Source organism: Parambassis ranga, chromosome 9 (genome assembly GCF_900634625.1).
Source record: "Parambassis ranga chromosome 9, fParRan2.1, whole genome shotgun sequence".
Taxonomy (NCBI): Eukaryota; Metazoa; Chordata; class Actinopteri; family Ambassidae; genus Parambassis; species Parambassis ranga.
The window spans coordinates 5,051,217-5,069,898 of NC_041030.1; the positions used below are offsets into that span (position 1 = coordinate 5,051,217).

At 41.2% G+C, this 18,682-nt stretch overlaps 1 protein-coding gene across 1 annotated transcript in view; it reads left to right on the forward strand.

The window, feature by feature from the left end:
- unc5db (unc-5 netrin receptor Db) overlaps nt 1-18,682 on the forward strand; it is a 167,530-nt gene that overhangs the window by 91,134 nt on the left and 57,714 nt on the right. Inside the window, exons 3-4 of the mRNA XM_028414284.1 lie at nt 11,130-11,273; nt 12,027-12,130. Coding sequence (XP_028270085.1) covers nt 11,130-11,273; nt 12,027-12,130 — 248 coding nt within the window. The remainder of the gene's footprint in view (nt 1-11,129; nt 11,274-12,026; nt 12,131-18,682) is intronic.

Below are 18,682 nucleotides of genomic sequence, written 5' to 3' on the forward strand. Positions count from 1 at the left end.
TAAAAGATTTTTTTTTTTTTATGAGAGAGAAAGGAGCCCTTTGTCGTTGCTGATGATTCAGCAGATTCAGCTTTAATACCTGAGCTGTCACAGGAGTATCGATGCATACACTATTGTTTTTTTATCCAATTTTGAGACTTGGAAGGGTACTCGGTGACACTTAACTATAAAATTGAGAATGTAGAACGACTTCAGGATCAGCTCTGTGCTGCATGATTAAATTCAAGACTGGGAGGGTCAGTTTTCTTTTTCTTTTCTTTTTTTTTAATGTATGTATAAGAAAAACTGCAAGAAACAGAGACAGCTAACTGTCATGCACCTTAGCCATTAGGCTAACTGGGCTCATTAACAGTGAGCATTTCTTGGGACCTTGGAGAATATTGCATTGAACTGATTATGTTACAGATAGTGTTCATGTAATCATTTTAAAATTATATTTCTATATGCTAGTAAGGTCATTCCAACATGTGCTGTGATATCAACTGAACGATTGAGGAAATCATGTCCGACAGCTCCTCTAGGTCAATGTAGTTATGATGATAACACTGAAATGAAATTCAGGCGCCACTGATTTGACTGCATATGTATATGAGTTAATGCTGTCTCAGCCAACAGCATTTTGCTGAATAATCAAATGGAAGCTGTGACTTGTTTTGTACTGCTGTTGGGCAACACAACACCAGTGATGTGATAAACTTCTGTGTGTTTTAGCTTCATTGACTTGTGGTGTCTGTGTTGCTCTCTTTGCATTGATTCATTGGGGACCTTACTACATCAGTAAACCTCTCCACCCTTCTCTATATACCCAGAAGCACTGATCAATTGATGTTATACACTAGTTATTGAGTGAAATCTGGTTGAGGTAAAGCAGAGGAGGGCCAGTTTTGCCTGTAACCATATCCCAAAACTTGCATATTTATACACGGTAATAACAGTCAGACATTATGCACTCTTATATCAATCATTTTATTGTATTTCATTTACAGTTAACCAAGACAGTCTGCTGTGATTTTCAGTAAAGCTGGCATGATATGAACACAGCGACCTGTTTGTTGTCCTCAATGTCTGCTGCATGACTGCTCTCATGAATCACCCCCTTCAGAATTGTAGGGATGCTTGTAGCATATGCTCACTGTATCACTCATCCATGAACATCTGATTTAAACTAGTTTTGGCATGGTCATCAAATTTGTTTTTAAAGATTACATTTCTACAATACTCTAAAGGGAGGGACGTTCACTAACTCCTTTTAGTGTGAAGTGTACTTCAGGAATTTTGAGCATCTTATCCTGTCTCCAAGCCCCCTTGCAAAAGATGCCATTGGTGTCCTTGACCTTACTCTTGTGTTCATTATAACCACAGGTGAGGGTCAGGTCAGGAGCGGCTGCTGACACCAATTTATGCATTGATTATTTTGCATTAATTGCTGATACCCATAGCTTCTCATTTGGCAGTGTTGTGCCTCAGTATAGCAACCAAAATACTAGAAAATAAATCTTATGTGGGTATAATTCAGACAAATTTACTTCTAAAACACACCGGAGGTGGAGTCCTAATGATCAGAATTAATGTGCTCAATATGGTGTGTTAAAATGTGTTTTTTTTTAGAGGTGCTACTTGAAACAAGGGGTAAAAAGGGAATGTGGAAACCAAACACCGTGAGCCTCCTCTCACTCTCTGCTCAGAATCCTTACTTTGTGATGACTTCTCACTTGAGTGGGCTGATTTGATGTTTCAATCTGCGTTTAGCTCCCCATCGAGGCAAAGACGGGAAAACACAAAACTCCTTGTTCTTTGTTTGTGAGCCACTGTACTTGTAATTACTGCAGTTTCCAACCGTCGCAGGGTAGTGTCACTTTTGTTCTCATCTCTTCATAACTCTGCAAGATGTGTTGTTAGCAGACGTGTTTTGGGTTTTTCTGGGTTGATTTCATGTTTTGCAGGCTTCAAATTGGGTATCATTTTCCAAGAAGCTGTGGCTGTGGGTTGATGCTGTCTCCAGTTACAGAGCTTAGAAGTGGGCACACAGCCTAATGAAGCTGCGAGCTAAAGGCTAAGGGGGGGGGGGGGGGGGGGGGGGGGGGTAAAAAATGTTGTCCTATCAAATGTCATCCCCCAAAGAAGATACGGGAGGGTAATTCAGGGAATCATTGCAAACAAAGCCTTAGTATTTAAAGTGCTTAATTTGCTGAAGAGTAGAGAGAGTTTTCAGAGCAGTTCCTGCAGGAGTCTTTGGAAACCGCCTCTGAAGTTGCTAAGCTGGAGCACACATAAAAACTATAACAATAATTAGGTTGATGTGCTAATGCTGTTTTGAGATCTGACAGGTGGATCATCGGTTTTTCTTAAAGAATTCTGCTGTGTTTTTTTTTTGTTTTTTTGTTTGTTTGTTTGTTAAATCAAGCATGTAGGTAGCACACAGTTAGGCAAGCCAGATAAAATAGAATTATTGCTGGGTATTTTTGGTCTTTCCCGGATGGATCATATGATCTATCATCAATTGATGAAAAATAGGAGATGTTGCATGAACACAGAGGTTTTTCCTGCAACTGCAGAAACAGTAAGTAGTGAATGAAAAGATAAAGGCTGAATTACTGCTTGAAACATTCTGAGCTCTGCATACAAACATGTACATAGAACAGTTTAAATTATGTAGCTTTATACTAATTAAAACTTTGTCTTAACCAGAGAGTTTGATTATCTACCACAGACGACACACGGTTATGCCAGATGGCCAGATTTGCACATCTGGGTGTATGGCCAACATCATCTTGCCATCAGACTAAAATACTCATAAAAGTATGCAAATACAGGGTTGGGCTTCATTCTTAATGTAAACAATCTGAGTTACCACTTGAAAGCTTTCATATGTCTGTAATTAGCACTCAGTGCTAAGCGCTGCTCTCGAGTTAAATTCTCTGACTTCCAGTTTTGTGTGGAAAATACAGTGTCTTTTGATCCACCGACTAAACTGTTGGCGTCTTACATTCCATGCAAATGTCTGACTGCTCATGTTTTCTGCTCTGTTAGAGCGGTGACACCATGTTCCCAAATCCCAGCAATTAGTTTGGTGAGTAAGATGTTACGATGACAGAGAAATCACTGCCAAAAGTACAAACAAGTATCAACCTAACAGATAGCTGTGCAATGACAGCAGAGACTAAGATGCTACACTTCCACCACTGAAAGGTTCATCATGTTTTATTTAGCATGTTAATATTGCATGGTGTGTATTCATCGCAGCACTGTAATTTACCAAATAGGCTCAGGTCAGGTGGTGGTGGTGGTTCATGTGTGAAGTTGTAACCATGACAACAGCCAGGATAACCTGTTAAGTATGCCAGCATGGGTTTGTAATGACTGTCATTGGAGGAGGACATTGTTTGCTGAAGTGGACCAAGGCTATTTAAAGTATAATCAATGCAATGTTAAACATAATGATGACAGGCACAGGAACACATTAGTCTAATATTATTATGACTGACCAAAGCTGGTCACTGCCAGTAGCTCTCACAATCATTACACATTTATAGATTTGAAGCAAGCTTCAAGTAATTTTTTTTTGATGTTTTTTTGTTTTTTTTTCTACCTTGTAAACTGGTAGTGAAGGAGTGAGCTGTTGAAGTGAGTCTAGGAGATGACCCCAGTCCTTGAAGGCTGGTTATTGTATTCACACAGGATGCCACTGACAAGAGCCATGATAAGATCTTGTCAGATAGACAACATCGCTGGAGAGCTGGGTATATCTCCCAGGAACGTGTCCATGCATCACACTCCAAAAGACAGAGGTGTCAGCTCGCTGAAAGTCTGTGGGTCTGTGGAGGGGGTAGATTCATGTCAAGGGACAATCGCCTATTAAACATTTCCACCACTTCCAAGTAGAGATGAAAGAACAAGAGAGACAAGTCAGGAGACAAGGTGATGGCCTCTGTTTGCTGGCTGTTACAGTGGCCTAATATACACTGATCTCTGGAGTGCACTTCCTCCAGCACTGTAAGTACATAGTGATGATGGCTGCCATCCATAAATGTGGATGTGAACAGCCATCTCCTGATTTAACTACGTCTTCCCCATTATAAAGCCGAGTGGTTACCATGTCGACAGTGATATTAACGACTCTGCTGTTGACCGCTTTATGAAGGACAAAGATGAGATCCAAATGCACAATGACTGCAACACAAGAAAGCTGATTTATCAATCAGGTGTTATTGTCAACTGATAAAAGCACCTGTTTTTGTCTGTTACAAGCAGTGCACCTAAAATGACGGCCTTTGAAGCTATTTTACCTGAAATGCTATTAACAATGGCTGTGGATGTTTACATGGGAAGTCATTTGGCAGTAAACAGAGGAATGTTAAATCAAGGGTAAATCGGCCCAAAACAGCTGCTGCAGAAAGAGGTTAAGATAAGAAACCCCCACGGCAGAGTGGCTGCTGTAATTAGCATGTGCTTCTGACACCACTTGACACATTTGCAGTACATTACAATCATTAAAATTAGCTGTTTCAATGCTTTCAGCTGCAAATTGCAGACACATGCAACGCAGCTGTTTTCAAAATAAAATAAATTCGTGAAACATGAGCATGAAAATACACTCACCTGAGTACAGTCTGTAATTTAGGAGCACGCAACATTAACATGTTTAACCCTTTATGGCTTGAGATTTGCTTCATTAGCATGTAGGCACACCGTAATAAACATCAGTAATCACTCACTGACTTTAATTCCACTTTCTGACAGTCTGTTGGGTCACTTGTGATAACCAAACATCCACACAGTGATTGTTGTACAAATACACTATCATCAAGAGACAATGGCAGTGAGCGGAAATATGAAATTCATTTATGCCGAAAGGGGCGAACAGGAATTTCACGCCTGCTGCACTCAGCTCAACACACTGAGCGCTAGATAAACCAACTGGACCCACGATCAAGCCCTTCATTCAAAATCATGATGGCCACATTAAACAAACTGTATGAAGATGTCCTGTATTAAGCCACATCATTATTCATATTTCAATGAACACAGTTTGCCAGTGCAGGCAAGCAAGCAAGATTGCAACTCCTCCAGCAATTAGTCAGTTGTTCAAAAGGTAAATGGGCAACAAGGACCCAACTTTTATTTTTAAGTGGATAATTCAGTCATAATGAGGCAGTGTGTATAATATATATTGTATTAATTTAGGTCAATTATTTTTATTTTTTACTATTGCCTACTCCTATATCTTTACCATTTTTTTTTATTTTTATTTTAATTAGATTTTATATGTGTGTGTGTGTTAACATGAAACATTGAATAGATAAATAAGGTTTGTTTTTTTAGGCTTAATTATTTTATTTTGTTATAATTACTATTTATAGTAATCTATAGTTTTTTATAAATATTTTCTTTACTATTGATAGTTTTTTTTTTATAAAAAATCAGACACAAAGAATAAATGCCCCTTGCACTTGCATATTATAAAATACTGTTTAATACATCAAATGCATTGACTATTACAGTTTATATAGTTCAATAGTTTAGTTCTAACCAAGTCAGATCGAATTTAGGTCACCACATGCCGTCTATAGTTTGTACATATTTTGCTACATTTGTCAATCCTCTGTTCAAACTGGAGCAGGTCCATGCACCCAAAACTAAACCAACCCTGGCAAGTTGCAACCATTACTGGGCCAGCGCCAGCTCAGTGTTGGTGCCAAAACACAGCTGAGAGTGCCGACACGCGGCCTCACTCAGCCCGATTTAGCTCCCTTTCATTTGTATATTTGACCTGAACATAAATTCACAGTATGGCTATAATTGTTACACACTTCACCTTCACCTTCTAAAAACACAAATCATTGACTGCACGTTAGAGGCTGACCAAACATCTTTAATCTATTTAATGTGTTGTTAGGTTGTGTCCACATTGACTATGTTGCCCCTCAATTAGATTGAAATGAATGCTCCATTAACACATCTGGAGAAAAGTTTTTTTGATATTTTGTTTTTTTGTTTTTTTATGGTTACACTGACCCCACTGGCACTGGCAGTCAAGTGTGCATTGTAATGAAATGATTATTTTGTTCTGTGCTAGTTATTGGTTGTCACACGGGATGAAAACATCCCCTGTTGTACAGGTGTTGTGACAGCTGCCCGCGGCACTGACAGGTGCCCTGATAATGGCTGTGTCTGAGTAAACGCGGGGAGAAAGCTCATTGGCATTTGGACCTAATTATCAGAGATTCAGCGATTGTTCACTGTACATATTAGTACTGTGCAAAAAAATATTTATATACACGTATCGATATTTTGTTAATATGGATATACCAGCCCCTTATATCGATACTCGATAGGAGGCAGCCAGGGCAGCTTGCCTCTTTTGTGAACGATTGAAACGTCTAAGAAGAGCAGCACCTCCATCTTCCTCACAGGCTCCTATAGAGTTAGATAGGTGGGCACACGCATTTTTGTGTCAGTGCATGTTTGGTCTTGGCCTGGTAGTGTGACCGCTAGCTCAGCTTAGCTTAGGTATAAGATAAATAACATCAAGCTGTTTAGTTTGTGTAATAAAAGAACACCTTACAGACCTGATTGCTCCAACCAGCCACTCTGCAGCCTGTTACCTGATGTATGTGAATATGAATAAACATGTCTCATTTGATGATGAGAAACATCGAGCATATTAAGTAGCCATGTGCTTATGTCTGTTTGTCTACATTTAAATGTTTAATTAATTTAGAGAGATTTAATTTTGTATTATTAGAAGAAGTAGTTTATTTAACAGTTTGTGGACTAGTTTAGATCTGTTTGTATTGTCTTAGTTTGTATTTCCCTTTGTCTCAGCACATGGATCATCATTTCAATTAAACTGGTTAAATTTTAACATCTAGTGTCTGATCCGTACTGCCCATCTAACCGCGACTGCCCACTCACCACCACTCTGCACCTGAACCAGTGCCAAGGTCAGTCAAAATATTTAGGCATCGTTACATTGCAATCTCCTGTTTTGGCATGGTTGCAGCCACAGTAAGCGTTAAAGTTCTTACAATAAAGCCACAGGTTGTTCAATGCCTTCTCGCCATCCTTTCACCAAGTCTGGCTGAACTCTACAATAGAAAGTAAAATAACAAATAACAAACTTCACAATACCCAGGCCTGGTACATAACATCACCGGCTTGCAGTGGCACCAATTTATCGTAATGAATGGCTGAAGTGCATTTTCTGTTTGTAGCACTGAAAAAACTTTGGTGATTGTGGAGTTGAAACATTTCTTCTCCTTGGCTGCACTGTGTTTTGTGTGTTTTTGTTTTTTTTTTTAACTGGAAGAGAGCTGCGATGTTGAATTTAACTGCTGTGCTTTGGGGTGTCTGTTGTTGCTTTGGGTTGCATTTTTTTTGTTCTTTTTTTTGGGTGTTGTGTTTCTTACTTGTGCTTCCTCTCTTCTGATTTGCGGCTCCACCCTAATCGTTTCCATCTGTACCCTCACCTTGTGTGTTTAGGCTGTGTGCAGACTTTCTTTTTCAGACATGGCAGTGTATGGAAAGCAACATATTTTTGAACAATGGACAGAGGCGGAAAAATGTTTTTTCATCCGTATATACAGTCAATGGTCACATCATTAGAATATAGTGAATAGTTGAGGCTTGTGAGGTAGCGTCCTCTGTGCAGAGGACAGTCCTTGCATACTATGCAATGGGATGTAGTAGAGCATCCTGGTACTGCTGATATATAGAAAATTCATCTTTTGGCAAGCTGAATAGTAAAGAAGTGTTGATATTATCCAGTTTATTCTTATATATGCAGCCCCTGTGTCTCTGTCAGTTTGTCAAATTATTTGGTTTATTCTTATTATGTTGAACCAGTCTCGCTCCTTTAGATTTTAAAAACATAAGGTCATATTTTTTGGAGAAACAGCTGCTGATCCCTTCATATTTTTTTATTATTTGTATTTTTCCCACATCACATATTCCGAAAAATTCAAACGAAGGCAGATGTTCAGTCATTCGGTGAACCAAGCTTGATTACTTGATCTTTTAAAAAAAAGATAGCGGATGCCACACGTTTGCATTTGTAGGATCACTGACCCAGAAATAGTGCAGATTCTTCAGTATGGAATGGACCACCCTGTTTCATACTGAATGATGAAGCAGTGGAATCACAGTAACGGCGTCCACACTGATATGCAAATATACATCAGGCTTTAAAAATGAGGTCAGGGCCTTTCAAGTGAAGTAGCAAAAGAGTAAAATCTAATCGGAGCTCTTCTCTCCCTCTGCCTCAGAGCCACTGGACCAGTATTTTGAGTTTGCCAGTACATTGGGCAGATATTGCCTTTTTCTTTTTAAGTCTAATATTGATCTATGGGACAGCACCCCATTCCCATTTTACCTTTATTGGATGGTTAACAGAAGAGAACCCGCAGAGGCATGAAGAGAGAAAGATGACAAAAGTTTTCTAAAACCTTTTAAGCAGAAAGGGTCCTGATGCAACGTTTTAATGAAGCTCTTGTCATCCACATCTGAGTTAATAAGCTTGGACTAAAGGCAAAGCTGCAAAGCAGCTGCAACACTCTCTTCTTCTCTGGATCTCAGAGCCGCCAAAACATCTTGCCAGTCACCCTGTAAGTGATTCAGCTGTTTTTGGACACATTTATCAAGTGACTCAGGAAACTGTGAGGAGTGAGGATGTGGATCAGGGAGGAGAGCAGATCAAGAGGTTTACTCTAATGAGCCTTGTCAACAGAGTTCTGCCTATAAACAAATAGGGATGACAGATGACACAGCGGCGGCGCTCGTCTCCGGCGAAACCACCTGTCGCCGTCGGTTTGGACTCCAGGAAAACGCGACGCTTTGTCAGAGAAAGTCTGTCTGTCTTCTCCTCCTCTTCTCTAAAGCCCAGACTCGCACATTTTTGGGCATCATGGAGAGTCATTAGTCATTATTTTCTCTGCTGTCTCTCTTCCCACACATGCGATGTGACTTGCCAGCTCTCTGCCCCCTGCTCGAGAAATTATGAATTATGCTTGTGTCTCACTCTCTACAGGGGCTGCGACTGGGAAGCAGCAACCGTAGAGCTGCTGCTTTGTTTATTACTCCTCTTAAAAGCCGCCCTGTTTCCCTCCCGGCCTGTCAATCACAATTTAAACTACCCTGGTCACCAAATATGCACCATATTGAGACAAAACCGCCTCATTTGTATCAACTTGTCAGGCGTGTTGAGTGTGACAAAGTGGAAAGAGACCACTTTTCTGTCACAGTAGGATACCACCCGCCAAGAAATGTTCTCCATTTCTTAATTTTTTCCCCGCATGGAATCATTGGCGTAGCCCCGCTGCCGCTCACCCAGGTTTAATTGGTGTTCATACAGAAGTGTGCTGTGCAGCCGCAGTATGACGCTGTTTGTCTTCAGTGAGAGAGTGTCACATTAAAGTGTTCTTGTTCAGAGATGCACGATCTTGTTGCAGTCCAAAGCAACATCTCCTCTCACCTAATCATAATCCAGCTGTGGGTTTAAGACCTGGAGGGAAAAGGCTGTGAGAAAACACATGTGACAGGCCCTAAGCCGATGACTCAGATTAAATATGGGCGCTGCATACACATCTGAGGCTGGATGACAGGGTAACCAAGAGGATTTTCAAATAGGGAGCAGATTTTTGTTTTTGTTTTTAGTATTGTGCTGCGTGCCTTTTGTGTTACATAATGTGGTGTATTGTCCCGGTGTCACTTGGTACAGGGAGCCCTACATGTGCTTTAAGTGTAGTCCAAATTATTAATGCTAGTTCATCTACGGCTGATTTAGCTTTTCTCTTGTTAGCAGCACTGAGCACTCACAACATACAGCAGGGTCCCTCAGGGGTCTGTGCTTCTGCCAATTTCTTTAGTGATGCTCTCAGAGAGGGGGAGAAAGCACTGATTTAGGAAGTGTGTCAGCCCTTCCTAAGAACTTATGCATAACTAATCCTGTAAAACCCATTGATCACTGACGCAAGTCCTAAGACGCACCGAGGTATTGATTAAAGATTCTTTAAGGAGCCTTATTTAGCATGCAGGGCTTTAACATTTCAGTTTTTTTTTCTTTTTTAAATGCAGCTCAGCACGTGTCTGAAGCACAGCCCAGAATCCGACCTATAAAAGCATCTTTAACACCCACTTGAACCTGAGTACTGCTGCCAAAAATGAAAGACCAGCCCAAGATCTTAAAGTAGACTCTGCCAGCAATGAGGCATAAGAAGTTCAGGATCAGTCAGTTTTAGTCCTGGCTACCACAACAACTATTGGATATGTTCACTTAGGTCTCTCTGACACATTCTGTCCATTGACATGTACTGGTAGTCCTGTAGACTTTACTGGAAGGGCAGGGAGAGGACTCCAACAGACTGTTTTCAGGCAACAAATTATGTTGTGAGATTTGTTGCTGTGGTTACTGAGATCCAAACTATGATGGTGTTTTTTGTAACCCAGTATTTTAGACCTTAAGCTAAGCAAATAGGGAGAGATCAGTGGCATCGATGCTTGTTTGGTATGTGTGTGTGTGTGTGTGGATGGATGATCGGAGGAGTAAATACTTCTGTTGAACATTCAATATCTTTGATCAATATGATTTGTGATGCACATTTATACAAAGCGTTACGGTGTGGGTGCTCAGGGGAGGCAAAAGAGTGAAGAGAGGTCTGGATTTTACGAATTCTTCTGATAAAACATGTAAAACAAAAATTATTCGCACAATGTATGAAGTCCACTTCTTTATATTTTAACCATACATTCATCTTTAAAACATCAGACGTCAGGCCACACTGCACTAATGATGGTGAAGGTGGCGTAAAACTTGAAGTGAACATTGTACTGTTCCTTGACTAAAACTATGACACTTACTAATGAGCAGTTTTGGAGAATATTAAAGGAGAATTCAGCTTAAATGCCATTTTTGCATATTTTTTTTGCATATTTAGTATTTTGTTCTAGCACGTTCCCTGTTCGGACCTTTTAAAATCTTTGCTATGGCAACACGTGATTGTCTGTCTCTTGCTACTTGCATGCAGGAACAGTCACTCAATGTGAAAGTGCATGTGCGTGTGAGAATGTGTTGCTTGGCACACCCCATTCATATACACTGCAGTTGCTAACCGTTTTCTTATCTTGTGACCCAGGGCTGAAGGTGCGTGAGGTGATGATCAATGTGTCGCGCCAGCAGGTGGAGGATTTCCATGGACCTGAGGACTACTGGTGTCTCTGTGTAGCTTGGAGCCACCTGGGTACCTCCAAGAGTCGCAAGGCCACTGTCCGCATTGCCTGTGAGTATGGTAGCCATTTATTACTGCTGTCACAAAGCTGAACGAGAGGGAGTTTCAGGCACAATTTCACCTACTTCCAAGCTGCATGTAGAAGGGTAAACGGTCAAAACTCAAAGCAGATGGAACAACTTTAAAATGGGACTTTTGTGTTTTGGCTTTTTCAATGCAATTTTACAAACAACAATGTCAAAACAATTAGAAAGAACTCCCCTTACATCCACACCCCCACTGATATTATTTTAACAGAATCAGATTTATCAGCAATGAAAAAGTTAATTCACACAAACTAATTTTGTCTAATCAATGTAGACACAATCAGCTATCCACAATCACAGATGTCCACTCATTCTTGTTGTAACTGATGTTACTATTTCAATAGTTGCTTTTTAAAGGGCTGCCATTTTAAAGGTTTTTAGCGAGTAGCTGTTGTACAGTAAGCTATCAAAGGTACTTTTGAAAATGGACAGGAAAGCATCCATCACCATTGTATGCACATGAATGCCCAGGATGGTCAGAGCAATCCTCCCACACTTGGTCCACCCAGTGTATCCTCCAAACCACCTTGTCAACAGATTATGCACAGGGCCATTGGATCCTCTCTATCCTATACAGGCGGTAGTGCGTTTTGAAGGTCGTGGCGTGCAGAGCTGGGAGAGTGGGGAGGAGACCAGCGTGTTAGTTGCTGAAGGGGATTGAGGCCAGAATGACCGTGACACTTGACACCTGACAGCTGCCTCTTATCTCTCCACACAGACCTGAGGAAAAACTTCGAGCAGGACCCCCAGGGGAAGGAGGTGCCAATCAACGGGATGATCGTTCTGCACTGTCGCCCTCCGGAGGGAGTGCCTGCGGCGGAGGTAAGGCGGCCGCTCCTCGGCTCCTCCTTTCTCTCTCTCTCTGAAAGAGGAAAAGCTTATATTCCCACTGAGCAGAAAAAATCCGCATTAGACCCGCCATCCTTATTCTGGTATGTCGATTCTACCTTCATCTCTGCTTTCACTGACCTTTAAGACGTTGATATTGTTGTGTTGAGATACCAGCGATAAGTGCACATAAATATTTAGGAATTAAGGTGTTTGTTTCAGAGTGAGTTCGCCACCTCCAGATGGAAGAGGATTCACAACTACATTTTAGATCTCACACACACACACATATAATGTATCAATAAAATATAAACATCAGACACTGAGAGATGCTCCTCTCACATTCTGTCAGTCTCATGAGTTCAGACTTTGGGAGCCATCTGGTGTAAAATGGGTCAGGCCTCAAACTGAATGGTCCAATTAAAAAGTTTTGAGGGCTGATTTAAGGGAGTGGGTATGTGTGTTTTTCCTGCTGGATTCTGTTTGCTGATCAATCAGTGGCAGCTCCATTCATCATAGAAATAGACTGGCAGATTTTAAACTCTCCAGTGGCACCGATGTAGATATAGATGAGTTAGAATATGACCGAATCTAACATTAAAACTGTGGCACTTTATTGTCCTAATTTACAATAATAAATCAAGTAGCTCTCTGTTTCGTTTTTTCTTAGATTGTTAACTTTGGTACCAGAAAGATTGCTGAACATACTGATTCCAGTTAAAATCTTCTTTAAAAAATGGACAAGAAGATATATATATATATATATATATATATATATATATATATATATATATATATATATATATATATATATATATATATATATCTTTCATTTTCAGATCTTCTTGTCCATTTTTTAAAGAAGAAATTTTATATATATGTATATATATGTATATATATATGTATATATACATATATATACATATATATATATATATATATGAGAATTGTCTCTTTTAGTCATGACCGAGTGTTAAGCAGTGCAGGACTTTATGTGTTGACAGTAGTCAGGAAGAAAAGCTCCCTGGGGTTCAGAGGGTTTTCACATCACTGTGCTTGCGTGTTGGATATCCATATTTGTGAATGAGTGTGTCACTCCATCTCCTCCTCACATTTCTGGTGTGAGTGGTACTTCACACTCGTCATGAGACACGTGCTAATTTATTCCCATAATATGATGCAGGATTCTCTGCAGATCTGTTCGATTGGAACAGGTTAAACAAGCTGATCATGAACATCAGTTATTTTCTGTACTGCGGTCAACATTTTGTAGCTTTTACCACATAGCAATTAAAAAAAGATACAAATATAAATTTAGATTTTTCTTGCTTTTTAATTTGAAGTACTTTAAGTATTCACTGCTTTCTCATTGATTTCCATATGATTTTTTAAATAACGTTTCCATTAAATACTTTATCTAACAGTGTAAGAATAACCTCTGCTGTTTGCTGGTTGGATTTTATCCACACTGACCACTCCTAATCTTCTTCATTGCTAGAGTTTTCCTTCATTTCAGCATGTAGATCACCATCGTGTCCCTGGCCATCTCTAACACACGTCAGGCTGAGGACACACTAACCTGCTCTGCAGAGAATGACCAACATCTTTAAAAAGCTCTAAATCATCATATGCAGTCCTGCTTCCAATAAGCTCAATTTAATTAGGGCTATATGGGATTTGATTACATTATTTTAATACAGTAACTGTCATCAGTTATGTAGATTCTTGTTAATTTAAGTCAACCTGTCACAAGTCTGAAAACCTGATCACTCCTTGATCAAAGATCTCATTGGACACATCTGGGTGCTTTTTAATACATCAGCTACACGAATCATCCTCAAACTCTATTGTGCTACCCCCTACAGTCTTGCTCAGTTGTCAGTGTCACATAGAATTCATTGATTTAATGTTGAATGTTGAACTCAATGTTTAGCATTGCTTCAGCACATTTTCACACCTATATATCACATCCGCCATATGAACCTTTGGGCTCATATGGCACTGTTTTTTTATAGCCAGTTTACTGTGACACTATGGCATGTAAACAACACATTGTTGTCACACATTGGATGCATGACTCGCATATCTGATACACATATACACCAAAGCCTTTTGCATGAGGTAAAAGTTCATCCCCGACTTTAAACCAAAAGACCCTGACTCAGATCTCTTTAACTGTTTTTACATTGGTGCTTTAAGTTTTCACCTGCTCTGTACTTTGGCTTATAACTGCTGTTTTAAATATGCCGTCACTCTCTGTGTGGTTGGGTTTTTGCAAGGAATTGCATGGCTGGGATCAGTATGTGACACAGTTTTGAGAGTGAGACTGCCTTGGTAGGCTGGGCAGAGGCAGTGAAGATTGATGATACTGTGGGACGGGAATATGTATGTGTAATTTAATACCAGATTTCTTAAAAGTAGGGCATAGAAAAATATTGTTATCATTTCATTCAGCATTTATAAAGACCACATTATTGTGTATTGTTGTAGTGGTTGCATTTAATAATTAAATCATACCTTGGGGCAGCTTAACTGTTGGCTCCTAGTGAGGTAGAGGACAGATGTTTCACACAGTGGGATTAACCTGTGAGAGCAAATATGGCATTTAAATGTCCCAGTTAAAAAAAAATTTAAAATAAATGTCACTGAGCACACTCTCTTCTCCAAACTGTGTGTTCCTCTCATTTCACATTTGGTCCATGATAATCAGCATGAACAATGGATGTGTAAATGATGTGTGCGGGAAACAGATTTAGGTGGAGGTCAACCTCCAGCTCTGCACTGTATAAATGATTCAACATGAAAATGGAGGAGTGATGTCATTCCATCACCGCGGAACCCACAAAGGGGATAAAAATAGTTGAATCTGAATCTGGTGCAGGCCGAATCGCAATCTCCCATCTAGTCCTTTGTCAACACAAATGAGCCGGGCCACAAGAGATGGGAGTGAATAATGTAGAGAGCACAGGGCAGATATCCTCAGCCCAGTCGATTTCAGCACACCTCGTCCATGAAATATTGAGATGGCGTCCACGAGTGCGCCGGTATGAGGTTTCAGAGTGCAGCTGCAGGACGGATGCTGCAAACAGAGCGCAGGCACAACAAAATGTGAGCCTGTGGTTTCGGAGCACGCCACATATGCTGTGTTTAGAAATCACTGTCGTCAGCCCGGATGTCAGAGTGATCTAATGAGTCTGCAGTCACTCTTGGTGGAATCATTTTGTGTCATGTTGTGACAACACTTGATTTTAAAAAGGGTCTGACACTGAGCAGGATTGTTCCAAGCACAGCTGTTCTCTGTACCAGCCCAGTCTGATCCCTTTTTGCACATCTTATTGGATGAGTATCATAGGCTGTCTTGTCTTTAGTTAAAGTAGGTGCTAGCATAGTTCTGCTTCAGGAGAGCACTTTTTGCATTGGGCTTTCCATTAGAGTCTGAATAGACATTGAGGGGTAATTTCTCTGCCTATGATTTCTTTATCTCTTATGCCTTTAGAAGGGCAGGAAGGTGTGACTTATCTGCCTTAGGCTTTCCATGCATGTACATGGAAATGCTGTGGGTGCTGCCTTAGACCTTATATATACACATGAAATTTTACATAAATAATTAAACATAGTTGTGAGGTATGCTGTCTCTGTGCCTTGAGCTTTTTATACGCACATATTCAGGAGGGTGTCCTCTCTCTGCCTTAGGCTTTCAATAAGCATGAATAGGTGGTGAAGGGTGTCTTTCTCCTTTAGCCTCAGAATGTAGAATCTAAAGGATTTTAACAGTATCATAAAAACTACAACTTAATGTAGTTTAAACAAAACATCTATTTCACTATAAGTGTACTTTAGGCATGTTGAGATACTGTTGCATCTTCTGCTTTTGTTCTCCAACCTTTACAAAGCACTTCACAGATGTGTTCAGATATCTGTTCAACAGTTAATCAGCTATAAAGCTGCTGTTAGTGCTTCTGTGGATTTTTAGAGTTAGGACACGGGTGTGTGAGTTGCACATTTTCTAGTATTTTGCCATAAAATGCCCTCATTCCTCGTATCCAAAGAGCAGTCGCAGTAATTTGCTTATGGTTAATAGAACGTAGGTGCAGCTTATTTGTAATTTCGTTTCGGTGCTCCTGATCCAAAACCAATCCTCGTCTTTTAGTTCACAGATATCAGGGGGTGTGAATGCAGAGCAGATCTTTTAACTTGGTGAGAAAGGAGTCCATGAGAACCCTGTATAATGAGTTTCTTTTGAGAGGTTACTCTCAGAGAAAGTGTGAAATGAACAGCCAAACTGGAAGCCAATTTCAGCTTCCCTGAATGAAAGCCTTTAATCCGAGATGAATCCCCCTTGATCTACAGTAGCTCAGGTAGACAGGCCCTGGCTACGGTACAAAGACTAATCAACTAAATGCTCCTGCACCGACATACAAGCTGTTCTCTGTTGAGCTTCACAAAGACATCGCGATGCTACTCCAAAACAAGTTAGCATTTAACTCCCACCTCCCGCCTCGGCTGCACTTGTTTCTTCTTTCAGATCGTGCTCCTCTGTTATTTTCTCATAGGTCAGGCAATGTCTCCTAGAGAGCAGATGATGAGCTTCATTATTAAGCCAAGCAATTACATCCCTCCAAGGCCGCGCTGAAGCCAGGAGCTCCCTCTATTTATTTCGTTAAGATAAGACAGATCGAAGTGGAATAGTAATGCCATGCCACATAGCTCGGAGGGGAGGAGAGGTGGCATTTAGGAAGCAATGGGGGAGGAGGATGGGTGACGCAGCCCCACTTTGTGTTCTCTCCCGTATCTTTTCTGATTAACCTCAGGAGCGAGGAAGCACAACTGAGCCGCAGATAGCTCCCTCCAACTTCACCTGCTGCTGCCAGGCTTGCCGTCTGTATGAACACATCCAGTCGTGCTGAGTTCAAAGAGTGTCAAAGTGTCTGTGTGTGTGCGCCATGACTTCCTCTACATGTGCAGGGGGATCCATCGCGTGGATTAGCTCCGCTGCAGACGCCGTCACTTCTGATATGGTGCTCAGCAGGTCCCCGCCGGCGTCCCCGTTCCCCCGATGGGAATGCCTGATGGAGACGTTTAATTTGTGTAATTGCCTTGATGAGATACTCTGCAATTAAAAAGTTCTGCCGCCCACAGGCGGCTGAGAGATGGCCACACAGGCAGAGACCATGCAAAAAAATGTGACTCAGCAGAAGCAAGCACCACTTCACCTTGACATCAAATGACCATTAGACCGAGGTGATGGGGCGAGGGGGGCGGGTAGAGTCAGCTGGCGAGGTCTTGATCTGTGCTCTCTCCATAAGTCTTGATGATGGCTATGGTGTCATCCATTTACATTGCTCTTTGTCCTCTAATTGCCCCTCAACCACCGCATTTCTCAGCATCTAATCATCAGCAAATGTCATCTGAATGAGCTGCGTGCATGCCGGGATGTGTGTGTATTTAAGTAGATGAGAGGACCTGGCCGCCATGCAGGGATGGAGGGAGGTGACCTTCAGGGGAGGTCCGGGTAATGAAATCACAGGGAGGAGGCCCCACCCGGAAACCCCTCCGTCAAGGCTGACACTGATGACCACATGCTAATTGAAACAAATGTGCCAATTAGGCAATTCATTTTTCACATCCAATGCCACACACTTGCCGGGCTAATTTGTATTTGTCCCTTCATCCTTTTTCTTTTCCGCCACCATTACCTCCCCCCTTTTCCCTCTGTTCCCTGTACCCCCCACCCCTCTCTCTTTTCTCTTCTGCTCGGTGAATCTTTTCATCATTACCCAAGGGCTGTTAGCAGCCAGACAGACAGCTAATGTGCTGCTTGGCCCCAAACACTTGCGAGGGCCGGCTAGTGGCACACGTTAATTGCCTCTTTCAAGTCACAGATTTCCCAGGATAAAATTGAAATAAATACATAAAAAGACAGCGGGTGGTGGAGGTAGAAGGGCAGGGGGGGGCTGGGTGTGAATGGGTGCCACCACTTGTGCCACCCCATTTAGTGACTGATGACTTTAATCATAAGAAATTAAACTCCTTCTATCTCATGCCTTTTCTGTCTCCCTGTTTTCTTATCTATCAAACGATGCCAGGCGCTTAACCTCTGATGAAACTCTAAACACTAAAGGCCATCTTTTAATTGTGGAGAAGGATCTCAGGGTCTTTGAAGATCGCGTTTCTTCCGGGCAAACGGGGGCTTCAGACGGGCGTAATCGCGCCACACTCCTCTCAGTGTGGAGAAGAGAAAAAAAAGAGAAAATTCCCTGTCCCGCTAAGAAAAGCACAATTGACTCAAATAGATGTGAAATAATACCAAATGTGAAAAATGATTACTGTGTTATGATGTTCATTATCATTTTTATTTGTGTCAATATATGCCTACCATCCATCATCCCTCTGGACGCTGTGTCATTTCTATTTACCCAGTGTTTGCATGCCTGCAGGCGCTTCCGATTTGCATCCATCCTGAGTGTTGGTTATTATAAAGGGTGTCTGCGTGTTTCCTATAAATCCATCAGCCCGACCCATTCCGCCACGCTATGAATGTAATTT